General features: G+C 42.8%; 1 protein-coding gene across 1 annotated transcript in view; it reads left to right on the top strand.

Annotated features, from left to right (window-relative positions):
• Window positions 1–5,095: 5,095 nt before the first annotated feature.
• SPPL3 (signal peptide peptidase like 3) overlaps window positions 5,096–22,309 on the top strand; it is an 83,215-nt gene continuing 66,001 nt past the window's right edge. Inside the window, exon 1 of the mRNA XM_056530313.1 lies at window positions 5,096–5,374. Coding sequence (XP_056386288.1) covers window positions 5,352–5,374 — 23 coding nt within the window. The 5' untranslated portion in view covers window positions 5,096–5,351. The remainder of the gene's footprint in view (window positions 5,375–22,309) is intronic.

Below are 22,309 nucleotides of genomic sequence, written 5' to 3'. Positions count from 1 at the left end.
CAAACACAGCTCAGAAATCCATTGCCGTCTATGGAAACGGTGCATTTCCTAGCAGTCCCAGTGCTGGCACATCTTTTTGTGCACCAACTATTAATGCTTTTAAAATAGCCCACATAACCTGAAGGGATTCACTAGATGACTTTGTATGGCTCTTATTAACAGTATACGTCAGCATGCCATTTTTGGTGGGATACCAATGGATATGACTAACGGGAGCACTGACTTAGTTACTCTGACCCTCGTAAAGGGGATTTAGATGTTTTCTTTTTCAATAGTGCAGGTGCCAGGAATACTGTTTTGTAATCTGGGAATTTTTTGGGTGTGTTCAAATTTTCAGGTTTTTAATTGCAGTTATCAAACACAAAGCTTCCAGATTATATTGTAAATGGAGGGCACATGTTTATGCGAAACAAAGATTGCACGCCATTGCACATCCTGGTGAATCATACCATGACAGAAACGCAACAGTCAATTCTTGATGGATTTTCACATGACTTTGCCACCTTTGATCCCAATGCAAGTTGCATTTAACTTAGACCTACATGCAACTTCTGTACATTTAGCCTGTTTTTTTTTTTTTTTACAGTATAATCTCAGCTGTAATAAAGTTGTGTGACAGCAAGTTGCACAAATTATTCTGGTTACCTTAGATATCACTTACTGGCTCACGACCAAAGCCCAAGCCTTAAATAAACACCACTCATCTGGACCGCCTGCTGGATCTCCCCACATTAATTTGTATAGTTGTCTTTAAGACACCGATACAAATGATTAGCTGCGGCCCGGAGCGAGGGAACGCTGTGCTCGCTGCCCGGCCGCCTGGCACTTGTGTGATGTAGGTGGCACAATTAGTGCTGCCTGCATCATCTGCTCTGGCCAGGCCTGACTAGAAGAGGCCAGAGCAGTGGAGCAGCGCGGGACTTGGGATGGGGAGGCAAAGGGGAGGTACAAATTTGTGTCCCCCCCTCCTGTGACTCTCCAGTTGTTGTAGAACTATAGCTCCCATCATGACCTCCTGTCTGTGCATGACAGGAGTTGTAGTTTGCAACAGCTGGAGAGTCACAGTGGCAAAATTCATGTAGGGACACAGTGACATCCTTAAGTCTAGGGGCATAGAGTCATAATTAATTCTGGGGGCACAGTGGCATAATTCATTATGAGGGCACAGTGGCATCATTATTCTGGGGGAATAGTGGCATCCTTCATTCTGGGGGCATGGTGGCATAATGCATTCTGGGGGAATAGTGGCATAATTCATTCTGGGGCGCAGTGGCATAAATAACTCTGGATTACAGTGGCATCATTAATTCTGGGGGCACAGTGGCATAATTCATTCTGGGGGCACAGTGGCATCATTAATTCTGGGGCACAGTGGCATCATTAATTCTGTGTGGCACAGTGGCATCATTAATTCTGGGGGCACAGTGGCATCACTAATTCTGGGGGCACAGCAGAATAATACATTCAGGGGGCACAGTGGCATAATAAATTTTGGGGGCACAGTGGCATAATTCATTCTGGGGGCACAGTGGCATCATTAATTCTGGGGCACAGTGGCATCATTAATTCTGTGTGGCACAGTGGCATCATTAATTCTGGGGGCACAGTGGCATCACTAATTCTGGGGGCACAGCAGAATAATACATTCAGGGGGCACAGTGGCATAATAAATTTTGGGGGCACAGTGGCATAAATAACTCTGGGGCAAAGGGGCATAATTAATTCTGGGGGCAAAGTGGCATAATTCATTCTGGGGGACAGTGGCATAAATAACTGGGGCACAGTGGCATAATTAATTTTGGGGGCACAGTGGCATCAATTATTTGGGGCAAAGAGGTACAATTAGTCGGTACAGGGCACAGTGTTTGTCAAAAATGTATTTAGGGGAATAGCGTGTGGAAGTAATATTGCAGGGGAATAGCGTGTGGCAGTAATATTGCAGAGGAATTGCGTGTGGCAGTAATATTGCAGGGGAATAGTGTGTGGCAGTAATATACCAGGGGCATTGTATGTGGCAGTAATATACCAGGGGCCCAATTTGTGGCAGTATTATATTCAGGGGGTACAGTGTGTAGCAGAATTATTTTTGGGGTACAGTGTGTGGCGGTAATATACCAGGCGCCCAGTGTGAGGCAGTATTATACCAGGGGCTCAGTGTGTGGAATTATTATATTCAGGGGTACAGTGTGTGGCAGTATTATATTCAGAGAGTACAGTGTGTGGCAGTATTATATTCAGAGGGTACAGTGTGCAGCAGTATCATATTCAGTGGTACAGTGTGTGGCAGTATTATATTCAGGGGTACAGTGTGTGGCAGTATTATATTCAGGGGCTCAGTGTGGCAGTAATATATTCAGGAGTAAAGTGTGTGGCAGTATTATATTCAGGGGTACAGTGTGTGGCAGTAATATATTCAGAGGGTACAGTGTGCAGTAGTAATATATTCAGAGGGTACAGTGTGTGGCAGCATTATATTCAGGAGTACAGTGTGTGGCAGTATTATATCCAGGGTTACAGTGTGCGGGAGTATTATATTCAGGGGTACAGTGTGTAGCAGTAATATTCAGAGAGTACAGTGTGCAGTAGTAATATATTCAGAGGGTACAGTGTGTGAAAGTATTATATTCAGGGGTACAGTGTGTGGCAGTATTATATCCAGGGTACAGTGTGCAGCAGTATTATATTCAGGGGTACAGTGTGTGACAGTATTATATTCAGGGGTACAGTATGTGTGGCAGTATTATATTCAGGGGTATAGTGTGTGGCAGTATTATATTCAGGGGTAAAGTGTGTGGCAGTATTATATTCAGGGGTAAAGTGTGTGGCAGTATTATATTCAGGGGTACAGCATGTGTGGCAGTATTATATTCAGGGGTACAGTGTGTGGCAGTATTATCTCCTTAACGACGCAGGATGTATATTTACGTCCTCCGCCGGCTCCCGCGATATGCCGCAGGGTCACGCAGTGTCCCCGTGTCATATCGGGTCGGTCCCGGCGGCTATCAACGGCCGGGACCCGCGGCTAATACAGGACATCACCGATCAAGGTGATGCCCTGTATTAACCCTTCAGACGCGGCAATTAAAGCTGTCCGCCGCGTCTGAAGTGAAAGTATCCTGGCTGCTCAGGACTGCCGAGGTGAAATCGCGGCGTCCCGAACAGCTTACAGGACACTGGGAGGGCCCTTACCTGCCTCCTCGGTGTCCGATCGACGAATGACTGCTCCGTGCCTGAGATCCAGGCAGGAGCAGTCAAGCACCGATAACACTGATCACAGGCGTATTAATAAGGCATGTTAATAAAGGTCATTTAACCCCTTCCCTAATAAAAGTTTGAATCACCCCCCTTTTCCCATAAAAAAATAAAACAGTGTAAATAAAAAAATAAATAAACATGTGGTATCGCTGTGTGCGTAAATGTCCGAACTATAAAAATATATCATTAATTAAACCGCACGGTCAATGGCGTACGCGCAAAAAAATTCCAACATCCAAAAAAGCATATTTTTGGTCACTTTTTATACCATTAAAAAATGAATAAAAAGTGATCAAAAAGTCAGATCAAAACAAAAATCATACCTATAAAAACTTCAGATCACGGCGCAAAAAATGAGTCCTCATACCGCCCTGTACATAAAAAAATAAAAAAGTTATAGGGGTCAGAAGATGACATTTTTAAACGTATAAATTTTCCTGCATGTAGTTATGATTTTTTCCAGAAGTGCGACAAAATCAAACCTATATAAGTAGGGTATCATTTTAACCGTATGGACCTACAGAATAATGATAAGGTGTCATTTTTACCGAAATATGCACTGCGTAGAAACGGAAGCCCCCAAAAGTTACAAAATGGTGTTTTTTCTTCGAGTTTGTCGCACAATGATTTTTTTTTCCGTTTCGCCGTGAATTTTTGGGTAAAATGACTAATGTCACTGCAAAGTAGCATTGGTGACACAAAAAATAAGCCATAATATGGATTTTTAGGTGGAAAATTGAAAGGGTTATGATTTTTAAATGGTAAGGAGGAAAAAACGAAAGTGCAAAAACTGAAAAACCCTGAGTCCGGGGTTATATTCAGGGGTACAGTGTGTGGCAGTATTATATTCGGGGGTACAGTGTGTGGCAGTATTCAGGTCATACATCCTCCACACTTCAGTCGCTCGTTTGCTATATCCTTCATGGCACTGAGGCCGCTAGGTGTGAACCAGGCCTTATCATTCCACTCGGACCTTTACCGGATGGCCGACCCGGATAAGCGGAACCTCACTAAAAATAGTTGAGAGCTCTGATCTAGACTGTATATAAAATAAGGCCCCTTTAACACTACAAAATGACTCTGTTTTAAAGATCCGTACAAAGTTCTGTCTGAAAATCAGCTGTAAAACGGCAGTTACAAAATCCTATACGACCGTTAGAAAATCCCATTATAGCCTATGGGGTTTTTCTAATAGCCATTTTAACGGCCGTTATTTTGTGACAGAAGATAGTAAAGGGAGCAATAGTGCATGCACTATTTCTTCCATTCATTTGCCCATCACTAAATAACGGCCGTTATTAATAACGGGTTAAAACGGCTATTCGAAAAATCCCATAGACTATAATGGGATTTTCTAACGGTCGTATAGGATTTTGTAACTGCCATTTTACAGCTGATTTTCAGATAGAACTTCGTACGGAACTTTAAAACGGAGTCATTTTGTAGTGTGCAAGAAGCCTAAGAATTACAGGCGCCATTATCCTCCTTTTGAGTCCCATGTCTGTACACCTCTGTGATATCCCTGGACAGCTTTGCAAGAGATACCTGTTATGTATACACAAAGGAGATAATCAAAAACTGTCCAATAATAATACCAATCGCAACCAATCACAACTCAGCTTTCATTTTCCTAATCCAGTCTAACAATCGTATGCTCAGTTTTGGTTGGTCGCTATGGATACCCTTTGCTATACGAGTTTTGATTGGAGCGCTATGCCGTGTTACAATCTACCGCTCGCGAGCCCACTTCTTTACGTGACGAGAGCGCCGTGCCTCTGGACGTGACGTTGAGGCGAGATAGTAAATAACTACGCCCACAGAGAGCACGTGACCTAACCTGCTCACCGCGCCTGCGCGTACCCTGCAGAGCGTACTGTGGACGCGCTTCGTGCTCGTAACTCTCGAGCTCGTAGCCGAGGCCCCTACGCTAGTGTTCGCCCGCTGCTTGTCTCTCATCTCCGTCTACAATGGGCTTGCCCCCTTGGGATAACCGTCCTCTTGAAGACTAAACTCGGGACGACATGTCGTGTGAACAGCCGCAGAGCCGTCGCTGACAAACAGGGCCGGAGCCCCGACCCCCCTGAGGAGACGCCGCCATGGCCGAGCAGACCTATTCGTGGTGAGTGAGGCCGGTGTGGTGGGGATGTGACTTGGGTTGTGTGGTCGGTGATGCTGGGCGGAACAGTGTGGGCTGGAGGGGCTTTGTTTGGGCCCCGGGCGCAGGATCGGCCAGAGGTCGTTATGGGCCCCGGTGTTCGGTAGTGCGGTGGGCAGGATGGCGTGCCGGTGAGGGCAGTGCTGGCAGGATGGCGTCTTATTGCTTTCATTGTGCTGACACTGGCGGCGGTACCTGCTGCCTATGGAGCCGCCGTCTTTGTATGTGATGTGCCCGTGTGTACACTGCATGTAAACAAAGCTCTCCTAAGGGCCCCGGAGCCAGGACTCCTCACCATTGTGTTCACTAGGGATCGGGATAGGAAAGAGTTAATTTTCTCTAGTCATGGAGATAACAAAGAAAAGCACTACAACTCCCAGCAGGCGGGTTTGTTCCTCAGGACTGGAGGTGTGTATCTTATGTAAAGAGCACCCCTGCCTCCATGGAACAGGGTTTCCCATCCTGTGACCTTCCAGGACATGATGTGAGTTTGTTTTGTAACAGCTGGAAAGCTATAGGTTGGGCATCATGGCCAGAAACACTAGGTTTGGGTAAGGGGAACTGCAACAAAGTTAGGTTGGTATTTCCCAATCTGTGTTCCTCCAGTTGTTACAAAGCTACAACTCCCAGCATGCCCGGACAGCCGTTGGCTGTCCGGGCATGCTGGGAGTTGTAGTTTTGTAACAACTGGAGGCACATTGGTCTAGGTCCTCATTTACATTGAGGCTCTATTCCGGGTCTTCATTGCATGCTAGAAGTCTGCTTCATGATAAACATAGCACAACAGACCCTATTCCCTTCAAAGGGGTACTCCTTAATGTTTTGAAAACAACTGGTGTCAGAAATGTAAACAGATTTGTAAATAACATCTATTTAAAAATCTTAATCCTTCCAGTACTTATCAGCTGCTGTATACTACAGAGGAAGTTGTGAAATTTTTTTTCCAGTCTGACCTCAATGCTCTCTGCTGACCCCCTCTGTCTGTGTCAGGAACTGTCCATAGCAGGAGAGGTTTGCTATGGGGATTTGACACTGACAGAGGTGTCAGCAGAGATCACTGTGGTCAGACTAGAAAGAACTATACAACTTCCTCTAGAGCATACAGCCGATAAGTACTGGAACGATTACAAATCTGTAGAAGGCTGGGTTCACACCACGTTTTTGCAATACAGTTTTGTATCAGTCTTTTGATAAAAAAAAAAAAAAAAAAAAAAAGATTCCTCAAAACCTGACTAAACTGTATCAAAACGTGAGTACAAATTTTTATCTGTATACGGTTTGAAAAAAGTCCGGTTGCATCCGTTTTTTTTAAAGAAAAAATGTATACGTTTTTAACTTTTCACTCCATTATGAATAAAGTTTTACTTGGTTGATTGAAATTACAAGAAAAAAAAACTGAGCAAAGTCAAAAACCGTATGGTGAAAGCGGTGAACACATACTGTTCTGTACGGTTCCCATTGACTCCGATGTTAAAAAAAAAAAAAATTGAATATGGTTTAATACAGTTTTTCACCCGGACCAAAAACTGTGGTAGGCCGGAAAAAAAAATGTAAAAAAACCGTATGGTTTCAAAAACGGAGACAACCTTTATGGTTGCATACGGTTTTGAATGGGAAGTCTATGGGCACAGTTTTCTGTACGGTTGCATACGTTTTATTTTTTTTAAATTTTTTTATATAATGAAACCGTATAGTAAAATCATGGTGTGAACACACCCTAGCTTTCTGGCCCAAGTTGATTTTTGAAACATTTGTTTTCTACCAGAGTACTCCTTTAAAGGGGTTTATCACCTAGTGCCCGTTGTTTACTGGAGAATTACCGGGCAAAAAAATACTGCTTGTCCGGTTATTTAAATGTATTATGTTCCGAAGGCCTACAACAATAGGTTTGTCTTTGGTTTCTTTTGTCATTTATTTAATACAATTTTGTAAACCAAGTTTTGACGGACCTATAAGTACATTGTAGTTATATACTGTCATACTGTATGGCATCGATATTTTTGTGGGCACTGACGAGCAGTACTGCTGACCACTGACTGGTACTTTGACTGTGCCCAATGGAAATAGGCTTGTGCTTTAGATAAAAAGCATGGGCAGGGAGTCGTGGTGTGTAGTATTAAAAACAGTTATCCACCGACTGCCTTCAATCTGGCTCTTAAAAAATAAAAAAAGCAAACCAGAACCCCCCCCCCCCAAAAAAAAAACAAAAACAAAAAAACAAACTGGCAAGTAGGGTGGGAAAACAAAAAACAGAAAAAGGTTACTTCCACACTGCCGCTATGCCCTGTGTTGAGGGTCAGTTAGCCATTTTTTTTTTTTCACTTAAAAGGGGGTATTCCAGAATTTTTTTTACTTTACTATGCTACAGGGGCTGTAAAGTTAGTGTGGTTCATAATATAGTGTCTGTACTGGTTTTCTCACAATTCTTCTGAGATTTTCACCCCAATATTTATTTTTATCAGCATACAAAATGACTTATCTCAGAATTTTCCCAGGTTGCAATGCGGCTGAGACCTGACTCACTAGTCAGCTGATGACAGGGTGCCTGTCTGCTTCAATGGGTGGAGGGATCGCTTGGTGGGAGAGAGATCAATCTGCAACTAATGCAACAGCTGTAGGCACCCTGATTGAAAACCACAGGTCTTTTGAATGGATGCAGCTCATTTATGTTTTAATGGGTGGGGTGGCTGATGTGTGGGAGGGAGGAAAATGGAATTATGGGATTTGTAGTAAAAAAAAGTGAAACAGGAAATACCAGTTCACAAAAAGCTAGCTACAGTGTTATAGTAATCTCACAACATAGCCATTTAGCCCCAAGACAAGTGCAGATCCTTCCTAAGTATGTCCATTACTGCCTGCCAGGTACGTGCTAAAATCACCTTATGGGGGGTAACCCCCTTTAACGGCACCGATGGATCCCATTGACTTTGCTTGGTGTCTATCAGGTGTCTGGTATTTTGAAGGAGTGGAGAAAAATACTGGCCATGCAGTAAATTTTTTTCACACCTGTCATTTTGTAACGGAACTCCCATAAGCGGAGCTTAGCGGTAGTGTGAAAGTAGCCTAACTCACTCCCCAGCTCGTCATGGCTTCTGTGTTTTTCACTGTAAGGCTATGTTGACATTGCAGAATTTCTGTGCATAATTTTGCTGAAGATTTCAGCCGAATTTTAAAGCACATTGGCAAAAATTTATCATTGTCTTTAGACTGTTTTTTTGTGTCTACAAAAGGCGCAAGCAGGGATTATTTCCACCTTTTTTTTTTTTTATATATTTTTAACACATTTCTTCTGATTTTGAGTTGTGATCCACTGATTTTGGCAATACACATGATATGGAAGGGTTTTATGAACTGCACCTTTTTGTGAAAAGGTGCAAAAAAGTGCAAAGCCACTGAAGTCTCTAAAACTACACCAGCCCAGACTTAGCTTAGCTTTTTGGTGTATGTGAAGAGAGAAATTTCCGAAAATGTGACCTGCACAAAATTTATCAAATACTCTGTGACCATTTAATAAATTTGGTGCTCCTACACGTTACCAGCACACAAAAAAAAAAAGGTGTAGAAAATGCTTCACTTACACCTACTATGATAAATGCTTCACTTACACCTACAATGATAAATGCTTCGCTTACACCTACAATAAATGCAGGCCATTATGTTCTATGGGATTCCGCTGTCCCATTTACACAGCAGTATTTCCCCATTGCACTAAATTTAAAGACCTTCTTCTTTTGCGGAATTGCCGGCAGAATCCCATTAAATCCAATGGGGCTTGGAAATTCGGCAGAATTCTTCAGTGTTTTGAGCAAACAGAAATTGTGCAGTTCTGCAAAAATTCCGCTGCAAGCTTTGAAGAAAGGAATTGGAGCGGAATTGCAGAGATCTGCTGTGTGAACATAGCCTGATTGGTATAATGATATTCCCATATGTTGAGGCCATATGTTGCAATATATGAGAAGCAGATTTGGGGAGCAGTGAGCTGAGGGGTGAGTTCATTCCAACCACAATTACACCCCAGCCTGTATATAAATGCACTGTGGTTGAACTTGTCTGATTATGTGGGGTCAGAAGCTTTTGGCCAACAGTTATGTTCCAATATAGGTCTTCTGGGCCCAGTCTTTTGCATCTTGGAGCCTGACGTGTCGCACTGCTGGTCACCTGCCACAGCGATGTCACATAAGCAGCCTGGGCCCCGCCTGCTGTCTGGGCCTTTTACATGACTCTGCGTTCAGCGTATCACTGGCCGAGGCAAGGCATTGCTGCGGCTGGCGATAAGCTGATTTCAGTGTGATGTGCCAGGCTCAGAGATGCAGGAGAAGACCGGCTCAGCATACCTATGTCGGCACATCGGGGGAGCGATGTATGGTGAGTTTTACACCTGTCTCCAGGAATAGTACCAATAGCTTCTTCAAAGTTTCTATAATGGCAAAATACTGAGATGTGAGGTGGTGTCCCAACATAACACTCCAGCAATAGAAATAAATGAAGGCACTAACCAGATCCTCAAGTTATTCTTCTTTGAGTGATAGTCACATATCTTCAGGGGGATTACATACAGGTGGTATGCAACAAGGAAGCTATAGCAGCGGTTTCGCCGTCAGGCCTTTACGAAGTTCTAGGCAGTGCAAATAGCTGCTGAAGCCTCATTGCTGTCTCTTCTCCCTGAAGATATGAGTATTGCTCAATAAAGAAAAATTACTTTAAGATCTGGTGAGTGCCGTCATTTATTTCTATTGCTGGATTGTTAGTTTATTTTTTGCATCCCGGACATAATGGATAAAAAAAAAATTCCACCGGATATCTCCTTTTAACACTTTAAGGACCAAGTCTATTTTGACCTTAACCTCTTGGGGACGCAGGGCGTACACCCTACATCACCAATCCTTAAGGACTCGTGGCAAACCTGTACTTCCTGATCCAGTTTTAATGGGTTTAAACAGTTTTCACTGGCGGAGAACAGGTTAAACCTGGTGGGTCCCGGTTGCTATAGGAAGCCAGGACCCACGGCTAATGCTGGGGCTGGAGCAGCAGAACATCGGTTATACTGATCAATGCTATGCAATGGCATAACACTGATCAGTGTGTGCAATCAGAAGATTGCATGTTTTAGCCCCCTATGGGGGCTTAAAAAAAATAAGTCGTTAACCTCTTCGCTGTTAACCCCTTGCCGCAAATGTACATTCATTAAAGTCTATTTGCGGCTCCTGAGGTATGAGACATGCTCAGCAGGTGAGCATGCATCCTACCCAGTGGATCCCAGTTGCTATAGGCAACCAGGACCCACGGCTATTGCCAGACATCGCCGATCGGGCTGATGTCCGGCATAAACCCTATGAGGGCTATAGCATTGCAAAAAAAAGTGTAAAAGTGTTAATAAATGTGATTTAACCCCTTCCCTAATAAGTTTGAATCACCCCCCCCCCCTTTCCCCATAAAAATTTGAAATAAAAATAAACATGTGGTATCGGGGCATGTGTAAATGTCCGAGCTATAAAAATATATCATTAATTAAACCGCACTGTTAATGGCGTACACAAAATTTATAAAAAGTGATCAAAAAGTCCGATCAAAACAAAAATGGTACTGATTAAAACTTCAGATCACGGTGCAAAAAATTAGCCCTCCTTCCACCACTTAAATGGAAAAACTAAAGTTATAGGGGTCAGAAGAGGACATGTATTTATATATATATTTTTTTTAGTAGTAAAATAAAATCAAACCTATATAAATTTGGTCTCCTACAGAATAAATATAAGGTGCAATTTTTACAGAAAACTGAAGCTAACAATTACAAAATGGCTTTTTAAATTTTTCACCACAAATAATGTTTTCTGGTTTCGCCGTAGATTTTGTAGTGAAATTATTAATGGTATTACAAAGTAAAATTGTTGGCGTAATGAACAAGCCCTCATATGGATTTGTAGGTGGAAAATGTAAAGTGTCGTGACTTTTTAGAAGGTGAGGAGGAAAAAAACAAAAGTGCAAAAAAAGAGGGAAGGGGTTAAAAGTTTAAATCGCCCCCTTTTCCCATTTTTTTTAATAAAATGTAATAAAGAATAAAAATCATGTGTATTGCCATGTGCGTAAACTTCCGAACTATTAAAATATTAGGTTAGCTAAATCACACGGTCAATAGCGTACACATAAACAAATACCAAAATCCAAAATTGTGCATTTTTGGTCACTTCGTATCCCATAAAAATATTAATAAAAAGCGATCAAAACAACCGATAAATACTACAGACAATGGTGCAAAAAAAGTTATAGTTGTCAGAAGATGCCAATTTTAAACATACTAATTTTGATGCATGTAGTTTATATATTTAAAGTATTTAAAATAAAATCAGCTATATAAATTGGGTATCCTTGGGTAAATCGGGTAACCGTATGGACCTAAATAATAAAGATAAGGTGTCATTTTTACCGTAAAGTGTACTATGTAGAAACAGGAGCCCCCAAAAGTTACAAAATGGTGTTTTTTTTATTTCCCCACACAAATATAATATTTTTTTTTGTCTCACCGCAGGTTATATTGGAGCTGGGTGGTATGACCAAATATGTGTATTGTGGTATTTTTGTAACTTATGGCGGTTCCACGGTATATAACTTTATTTCTCTCCCCCCCCCAAATCATGTGGCCTGCGAGCACTGTTCGGCTTCTCACCCCCCCCAAATTATCAGCCCATCGGGGTAAATACTCACATCACCCGCAAACGCTGTCCTCCTGTTTGTTGCGGCCCGCCGGCACTGACACTCTATAGTGTACGCTGTATCCCTATGCCCGGGCTGCAAAAGAAACAAAATAAACTTTAACTCCCCTTCCTACATCGGCCTCACGAACGTCGGAGAGCCGTCTGCCTATCGCCGGCCGCAGCGATGTTCCGCCTTGGCCGGTGATAGGCTGAGCCCACTGTCATGTAAGAAGCCTGCCGGCTTCTTACATGACAGTGGGCTCAACCGATCACCGGCCGAGGTGAATCATCGCTGCTGACGGCTCTCCGACGTTCCCGTCCCCAGGAAGCAGGTCCGGACCGACGGGGGAAGGTGAGTTAAAGTTTATTTTGTTTCTTTTGCAGCCCAGGCATAGGGATACAGCGTACACTATAGAGTGTCAGTGCCGGCGGGCCGCAACAAAAAGGAGGACGAGGAGGGCAGCGTTTGCGGGTGATATGTGAATATTTACCCCGATGGGGACAGCTGGGCTAATAATGCATTAATTCCCAAGGGGGAGGTGCCCAACCGGTATTGCGGTATGGGAAAAATTCATATCGTGCAGCACAAAAGTTTCCATATTCGGTATGAACCGGTATACCGCCCAGCACTAGGTTATATTATAAAATAAGTTATGTCATTAAGTACAATTGGTGACGCAAGACCTTATATGGGTCTGTAGGTGCAACATTTTAAGAGTTAGAATTTTTAGAAGGGAAGGAGAGAAAAACGAAGATGCAAAAACAAAAATTTGCTCAGTCCTTAAATGGGCACTGTCACCAACTTTATTTTTTGATATGTTGTAGTAGTTATGTACTACAACATATCTCTAATATACTTTTATTATTTTTTTTTTCATTAAAAAGGTTTAATTTACATTTAAAAACTGGCTACTGAAAAAGGACTGATTTTGGAGTGGCAATCAGTCCTTTTTCAGTTAGGCTGCACTCGCTCCCTGCCTGTCTGGGAGGCCACTCCTCCCGCACATCGTTGCTGTCCCTGCACGCCCGCTGCCGGACTCTGCAGTAACTGCAAGTGTAACGAGGGAACGGGGTATGCGGGGCGGGGGGGGGGTTGAGGAGGGAACGGGCTAGTGCCGGCACGGGGGTGGGGGGGCGGGGTGTGAACGGGCTAGCAAAAAAAAAAAAAATAGGATGGTGGGAGCTACCCTTTAAGGAGAAAATAGTCCCTAAGGGGTTAAGGACCAGGCCAATTTTATTTTTGCATTTTCGTTTTTTACTCCTCGCCTTCTAAAATTCACAACTCTTTTGTTTTTTTTATATTTTCATCCACAGGCCCATATTAGGGCTTGTTTTTTTTGCGTGACCAATTTGATGACATCACTCATTTTACCATATTAATGTGGGGAAATTGAAAACAAAACTGCAATTTAGCAAATTTTGGAAGGTTTTGTTTTCACGCTGTACACGTTATGTGAAAAATGACGTGCTTTCTTTATTCTGTGAGTCAATACGATTAAAATGATACCCGTGATATATGCTTTTCTATAATTGTACCGCTTTAAAAAAAATCTCGTACTAATTTTGTTAAAATAGTTTGTTTGAAATTGCCCTATTTTGTCCACCTATAAAACCGAATAATTTTTCCGTATATGGGGCAGTATGAGGGCTCATTTTTTTTTTTTGCGCCATGATCTGTAGTTTTTATCGGTACCACTTTAGTTTGTTTTACCCTTTAGGCTAGGTTCAGACTACGGAATCTCCGGGCAGAAAATTTCCGCCCGGAGCTTCCGAGTGCGGCCAGCGCTGACTGAATCAGTCGGCGCTAGGACCACGCGGACACTGCAGTCTCCAATAGTTTGCAATGTGTTCCGCCAGAAGAAAGAGCAACGCCTTTCTTCAGGCGGACATTTCCAAGCGGATTTTCCATTCACAAATTCCGCTTCACAAATTCTGAAGTGTGATTTTGTGAACCGAAAACCATTCACTACACTATACATTTTAGCAAGCGGAATTTCGCTTTGAAATTGCAGGCGGAGATTCCGTAGTCTGAAAAAAATATATACATTTTGAAATAAACAAAAAAAGCTGCAAAAGCTGCTTTTGAGTTTTTTTTTAACGTTTATGCCGTTCACCATACGGGATAATTAACATTATATTTTTGTTAGTTTGGGCACTTACGTACGCTGCAATACTAAATATGTATGAGTTTTTTTTTTTTTATGCTTTATGGGGGTAAAATGAGAAAAAGGGACTATTTACATTTTTATTGGGGGAGGGGATTTAAAATTATTAATTTTTTTTACATATTTTAACATAACATTATTTTAACGTGTATGTGTGTGTGTGTGTGTGTATATATATATATATATATATATATATATATATATATATATATATACACATACACACACACACACGCTTTTTATGTCCCCATAGGGGACTATTTACTGCACTCAGTTGATTGCTTATTATGTTCATGCTATGCATAGACATAGCGCTTGATCAGTGTTCTCGGCGATCTTCTGCTCGTGTCTATTTGATCGGAGACCTGGTGAGAGGACCTCCGTCCGCCATTATGGATGATCGGATCCCTGCGGCAGCGCTGCAGGCGATCCGATCATCCATTTTACCAACCGCACTGCCGCAGATGATGTGATCTGTATTGATCATGGCATCTGAGGGGTTAATGGCGGATATCATCGCGATCGCTGATGTCCACCATTACTGGCGGGTCCCTGGCTGCCAGGGACTCGGGGTCATGTTCATGACGTAAATATGTCATGGTGAGGGAAGTCCCACCGCATCATGACGTACATTTACGTCACGATGTTGTTGAGGGGTTAAAGAAGATCTGTGGCCAAACTCCAACAACAATAACTGTGTAATCATGGCACCCTTAGGTATTTAATGATGGTAAAATCTAATTTTTTTGGGGTTGGCTACAGGTCCTCTTAAACATGTTTGGCCACTACTAGTTAATCTGCCCCATAGTGCATGCATTGGAGTACAGCAGTATACTATTATTTATTGGAGAGATGTTCCAAAAAAGGGTGGTTAATTCCATGTTTACTGGTATGATGCAGATGGTGATGAATGTGAACTGGCTCCTGTGTCTTATAATTGTGCCTTAAAAGTTGGTTGAATAACTTTTGTGATGTGTAACAAAGTAAAGTAGATGTCTGCCAAACCTCATGAGAATAGGGTTAAACCGGCCATACCAACCAGAGTTGGCAGTTGTTTTACCTATCATTATAATTTTTTTTTATTATGTAGCTTGCATGATTGTGGGTGAGGTTTTAATGGCCTATGATGCAGTCGTTGCATGAAAAGGAAGTTGTCTAGTTTGTGACCCTGTTGAAATACATTAAGGTCTATTGACTAGTATCCTGTGCATATTTTATGCGCAGGATTTGAAGCTTTGTTCAGTCATTTAGTTTACATCCTGTGCATCAAATCTGCACAGGATACTGTACGTGTGAATAGACCCTAAAGGGGTATTCCCAACTAGCACTTAAATGGCATAGCCACAGAATATTCAATAACAGTAGTACGGGAGTCTATTCTGACAAGCAGCACCTCTTCCAGCCGGGTCGGGTAACTGTTAAAAGGGGTGATCCCATCTCCCTGCATTCATTGAATTGGTCTAATACAACTGAAAAACTGAGCAGTGACTGGAGAGAGAAAACACTCTGCTCTGTGCCTGGTCTCCCAGTGTTTCCCATATCATGCAGACTGTGTGAATTGTCTGCATCGTTCTTCTCTGGCCAGGCTGGAGTATAAAAGGCCAGCGAAAGGTGAGAGTTCTGTTAGCAATAGCTGTGGAGGCACAGGTTGGGAAACAATGGCACAGCTCATTGGGGCATAATATTTGGTTTAAGGCACTGAACTAAATATATTGTCAAAAATATATTTGGCTGGCACTACATGGGATTGTATCCTATACATGAGGCACAATGGGGAGAATATATTGGCTTTACAGTTTTTTTTTATTTTTTATATGGGTTATGCTGTAGGTGAACAGGAGACAGATGTGGGGGGTCCCTGGTTTCAATACATAGCTTCGCCTTGGAGATCTGTCCCTCTTAAGATCCACCTCTATATTCCGTGAATTGCGCGCTGGTCATGTGAGTGCTGTGCCGATGAAACCAGGATGAAATGAGGTTAAACCTATCCAGGTCTGTGAATTGTTTCCGATGATGGACCAATTAGCCATCATTGGTATGATGTTAATCGTCACCTTTGTGTAGTGAATGCGGGACCCAGCATCACTGCCTCATGGGCGTATGGTCCTCCTTGAATATTCATGAGGTGGCTGGCATATCAGAACAGAGGGAATGAAACCAGGTTATATCTCATTTTAATCCAGTCATCCACAGTATAACCCTGTGTATTGGGTTTAGTGCGAGTGAACCGGCTGTCAGTTTCCCTTTAAGTATGTCAGTCTCAGTTTTTTTTACTTAAAGGGGTAGTTCAGTTAAGTAAAATATAATTTAATTCCCTCATATAATGATACACATATCTTCCTAAGCAAGTCATTATAAGTAATGCTCCATTGCAGAGCTATATGACGCACAAAATGTGCAAAATGCAGGAAAATAAGCCATCCTGCCACTCTGTCTTGGTTTTTCTTCCCCTAACGGCCTCTGGCCCCCACCCTTGGAGACAGACCATGTGACTTTTATGCTGTCTGAGTCCATGTAAGCCACACCCCCTGAACCAACTGCACGGAGGAAAGATCTGCTTACTCTGAGGAAGTGAGGGGGTTTACAGATGGACTTTGACTTTTTGGGAATGCTGGGAGTTGTAGTTTTGCAACAGATGGAGGCACCCATTTTGTGAATCATTGCTATATAGTACAGAAGATAGAAACAGGATGGGAATTGTTGCTTAGTAGGGATCGACTGATTATCGGTTTGGCTGATATTATCGGCCGATAATCACGATTTTGGGCATTATCGGTATCGGCAATTACCTTGCCGATAATGCCCGCACCGCAAATAGCGTAGGGCTAACGCTAGGCTCCTAGCGCTGCCTACGTTAGCCCTACGCTATTTGCTTAGTGCTGCGCCTGCGCAGTACTACGTTAGCTGTGCGCGAGGCTTTTAAATCTGTTCCCATACCCTGAGAGCTGACAGGGACGGGGAACAGAGCCGCGCTCGGCATTCTTGTGACACCGCTAGTGGTATAGTGGTATGGGCAAAAATCCATACCGTGGGAGAAAAAAAACAAAACTGTATCCGGTTCATACCGGTATACCGCCCAGCACTAGGAGGAAGTGAGTACAAAGCGGCAGCAAAGGATCCTGGGACCTGTAATTTAACCCCTTAATGATGTACGGCCTGGTTTGGTGGTACTTTGCGCACCAGGACGTACATTTACTTCCTGTGCATGACTGTGAGCATCGGAGTGGTGCTCGCGTCATACACGGCAGGTTCCGACTGCTATCAGCAGCCAGGGACCCGCCGGTAATGGCCAACATCCGCGATCGCGTGGTTGTCTGCCGTTAACCCCTCATGCTGTGATCAATACAGATCACGGCATCTGCGGCAATGCGCATATTAAAATATATGATCGGATCGCCCGTAGCGCTGCTGTGGCGATCCGATAATCCGTAATGGCGGACGGAGGTCCCCTCACCTACCTCCGTCCGTCTCCTGCTCTGGTCGGAGATTGAGCAGACCAGAGCAGAAGATAGCCGATGTCCTATGCATAGCACTGAACAGTATTAGCAATCAAAAGATTGCTATAGATCAGGGGTCTTAAACTCAAATTATCCAGGGGCCACTGGAGGTAGCAGCTGGGTGAGGCTGGGCCGCATGAGTTCCTTACATATAATGCCCCCATCATGCGCCCCTCACATACAATGACCCCATCATGTGCCCCTCACATATAATGCCCCCATCATGCGCCCCTCATCATACACCAGAAACACCCCCATCATCCACCAGCAACCCCCCCCATTCCCCCTACCCCCGTGTGGTAATAGTATGAGCTGACGGATGATCGGGGGTGCTACTTCTGGGGGTTCCCCACATTAGGTAGGCAGCAGGTTCACCACATTAGGTAGCATTGTTGTCCTGTCCCGTCCCCCCCCCCCCCCGACTCTGACACATGCGCGCACACAAACACATAGTTGAAAAATATTCAACTATTTAAAAAAAAAAAGGAAAAATCCCCTCCCCCAATAAAGATGAAAATTGTCAGTTTTTCCCATTTTACACCCCAAAAAGCGTAACATTTTTATAAACATATTTGGTATCGCCGCGTGCGTAAATGTCCGAACTATCAAAATATGTTAGTGATCCCGTAAGGTGAGCGGCGTAAACGTAAAAAATAAAGTCCAAAAATGCTGCTTTTTATTCCAAAAATGTTTAAATAAAAAATGATCTAAAAGTTTTATATATGCAAATGTGGTATCAATAAAAAGTACAGATGACCTATATATGGAAAAATGAAAAAGTTATAGGTGGTCAAAATAGGGTGGTTTTAGACTACTCATTTTGTACAAAAAGTTTTATATTTTTTTTTTAAGCGGTACAAAAATATAAAAGTATCTAGCCATGGGTATCATTTTTATCGTATTGACCCACAGAATAAAGAACACATGTCATTTTTATCATAAATTGTACAGTGTGAAAACGAAACCCTCCAATGTGCAAAATTGTGGTTTTCATTTAAATTTACTCCCTAAAAAAAATATTTTTTGGGGTTCGGCATACATTTTATGGTAAAATGAGAGGTTTCATTAAAAAGTACAAGAAACAAGCCCTTATACAGTGGAGATTAAAAGTTTGGGCACCCCAGGTAAAAAATTGTATTAGTGTGCATAAAGAAGCCAAGGAAAGATGGAAAAATCTCCAAAAGGCTTCATATTACAGATTCGACATTCTTATATATCAACAAAAGTTAGATTTTATTTCCATCATTTACACTTTCAAAATAGCAGAAAACAAAAAAATTGCATCTGCAAAAGTTTGGGCACCCTGCAAAATTTATAGCATGCACTGCCCCCTTTTCAAAGCTGAGACCTGCCAGTATCATGGCTTGTTCTCAGTCATCATCTGGGAAGACAAGGTGATGTCAATCTCAAAGGTTTTAAATGCCCAGACTCATCTGACCTTGCCCAACAATCCGCACCATGGGTTCTTCTAAGCAATTGTCTGGAAATCTGAAACTCAAAATAGTTGACGCTCACAAAGCTGGAGAAGGCTTTAAGAAGATAGCAAAACGTTTTCAGATGTCAATATCCTCTGTTCGGAATGTAATTAAGAAATGGCAGTCATCAGGAACAGTGGAAGTTAACGCAAGATCTGGAAGACCAAGAAAAATATCAGACAGAACAGCTCGCAGGATTGTGAGAAAAACTATCAAAACCCACGTTTGACTGCATAATCCCTCCAGAAAGATCTGGCAGACACTGGAGTTGTGGTACACTATTCCACTATAAAGAGATACTTGTACAAATATGGTCTTCATGGAAGAGTCATCAGAAGAAAACCCCTTCTACATCCTCACCACAAAAATCAGCATTTGAACTTTGCAAATGAACATATAGACAAGCCTGATGCATTTTGGAAACAAGTTCTGTGGACCGATGAGGTTAAAATTGAACTTTTTGGCCGGAATGAACAAAGGTACGTTTGGAGAAGAAGGGGGACAGAATTTAATGAAAACAACCTCTGTCCAACTGTTAAGCATGGGGCGGATCAATCATGCTTTGGGGTTGTATTGCAGCCAGTGGCACAGGGAACATCTCACGAGTAGAAGGAAAAATTGATTCAATAAAATTTCAGCAAATTTTTTTTTCTTAATATAAACTGGCTCCAGAAAGTTTAAACAGATTTGTAAATTACTTCTATTAAAAAATCTTAATCTTTTCAATAATTATCAGCTGCTAAAGTTGAGTTCTTGTTTTTCTGTCTGGCAACAGTGCTCTCTGCTTGTCTTGGGAACTGCACAGAGTAGGAGGTTTGCTATGGGGATTTGCTTCTAAACTGGGCAGATCCTGAGACAGGTGTAATCAGAGAGCACTTAGACAGAAAAGAACTCAACTTCAGCAGCTGATAAGTACTGAAAGGATTAAGATTTTTTAATAGAAGGCATTTACAAATATGTTACTTTCTGGAGCCAGTTGATATATAAAAAAAAGTTTTTTCCTGGATAACCCCTTCACAGAGAGGATGGCTTCTATAAATGGATAATGATCCTAAACACACCTCGAAATCCACGGGGGATTACATCAAGAGGTGTAAACTGAAGGTTTTGCCATGGCCTTCACAATCTCAACATAATTGAAAATCTATGGAAAGACGTTAAAAGAGCAGTGCATGACAGACAGCCCAGAAATCTCAAAGAACTGGAAGACTTTTGTAAGGAAGAATGGGCAAAGATACCTCAAACAAGAATTGAAAGACTCTTGGCAAAGGGGGCAGTACAAGATATTAACTCTGCAGGGTGCCCAAACTTTTGCAGATGCCATTTTTTTGTTTTCTGTTATTTTGAAAGTGTAAATTATGGAAATAAAATCTAACTTTTGTTGACATATTATAAGAATGTGTAATCTGTAATTTGATGCCTTTTTGGAGATTTTTTTTTCAGTCTTTCCTTGGCTTCTTTATGCACATTAATACAAATTTTTACCTGGGGTGCCCAAACTTTTGATCCCCACTGTATGGGTCTGTAGATGGAAATATCAGAGTTATGGATTTCAGAAGGCAAGGAGGAAAAAAACTATGCAAAAATAAAATTGGCCTGGTCCTTAAAGAGTAGCTCCCACCATCTCATATTTATTTTACTCTGTCCCTACCTATAGGTAATCTATCCCTAACCCCCTCCCTGCCTTTAAAAAATTTGGGACTTACATAGCGGTCATCTTCTGGTCTTCTTGCTTGCTGCTCTTTCCTCTCCCGGAAGCTGGCTTTCCCAGCAGGTGTCACGTCACTGACTTCCACCCTCACTACATCTATGCTACGCTCCCGTCGGGAGCGCGCATAGATGATCAGCCAATCGCATGGCAGGCTGCTCCGGGGTCTCCTCCTCCCTGTTTATCTGTACATGTGATACCCGGGGAGGAGGAGTATAGGAGTAGCCTGCATAGCGACAGACACCTTCCGAGACCCGGGACAGAGTGTGTTTATACTGCAGTGTACATGTCGGGGGCAGGGATGAATGGGCTGCGCACGACTATAACCAGCCAATGCGCGCAGCCCTGGCGTTTAATGCGCTCGCTCCCGCCTGTCTGATTGACAGGCAGGGAGGGAGCGCAGCCGAAAAGAAAAAGGACTGATTTTGCCCAGCCAAAAAGTCCTTTTTCTGGCGTGACGTCATGCCAGGCTGCAGCCGGCCACTAGGAGGGTGACCCCTAGTGGCCGGTTTTTAAACGTAAATTTCACCATGAAAAAAGATAAATGAAAAATAATGTAAGTATATTAGAGATATGTTGTAGTACATAAGTACTACAACATATAAAAAAATTAAGTTGATGACAGTGCCCATTTAAGGTCAAAATGGGCTTGGTCCTTAAGGGGTTAAAGGCAGGGTGTGGGGAAGGGAACAAGTAGGAGGGCAGAAAGGTGTATCAGAGCCACGTACAGGAGATAAAAAGGTCACAGTAGAATAACAGATGCAATGTTAAAGGAGGAGTCCAGTGGTGAACACAGTGGTGAACAACTTATCCCCTATCCTAAGGATAGGGGATAAGTTTGAGATCGCGGGGGGTCCGACCGCTGGGGCCCCCTGCGATCTCCTGTACGGAGCCCCGAAAGCCTGTGGGAAGGGGCGGCTCGACCTCCGCACGAAGCGGCGGCCGACACGCCCCCTCAATACAACTCTATGGCAGAGCCGAAGCGCTGCCTTCGGCAATCTCCGGCTCTGCCATAGAGATGTATTGAGGGGGCGTGTCGGCCACCGCTTCGTGCGGAGGTCGACACCCGTTATCTGGCCGGAGAGCCTGGCACCCGTACAGAGAGATCTCAGGGGGCCCCAGCGGTCGGACCCCCCGCGATCTCAAACTTATCCCCTATCCTTACCCCTTTAATGTCCTAAGCTGATATTAGTAGTTGTGTTTTTTTTTTTTTTTTTTTTTCTTCCGTTCATTGGATAACTGTTCACAACTGATGGCTGATGCTTAAAAAGTGCATAAATTGTAATCAGTCAAAATCATCAGTTGCCATCAGTTTGAGCAAATTGTTTTTATTTATTTATTTTTAAAGTTTTGTACCACTAG

Source organism: Hyla sarda, chromosome 1 (genome assembly GCF_029499605.1).
Source record: "Hyla sarda isolate aHylSar1 chromosome 1, aHylSar1.hap1, whole genome shotgun sequence".
NCBI lineage: Eukaryota > Metazoa > Chordata > Amphibia > Anura > Hylidae > Hyla > Hyla sarda.
The sequence above is the reverse complement of the archived record's forward strand: the minus strand, read 5'-3'. Positions and strand labels throughout refer to the sequence as shown.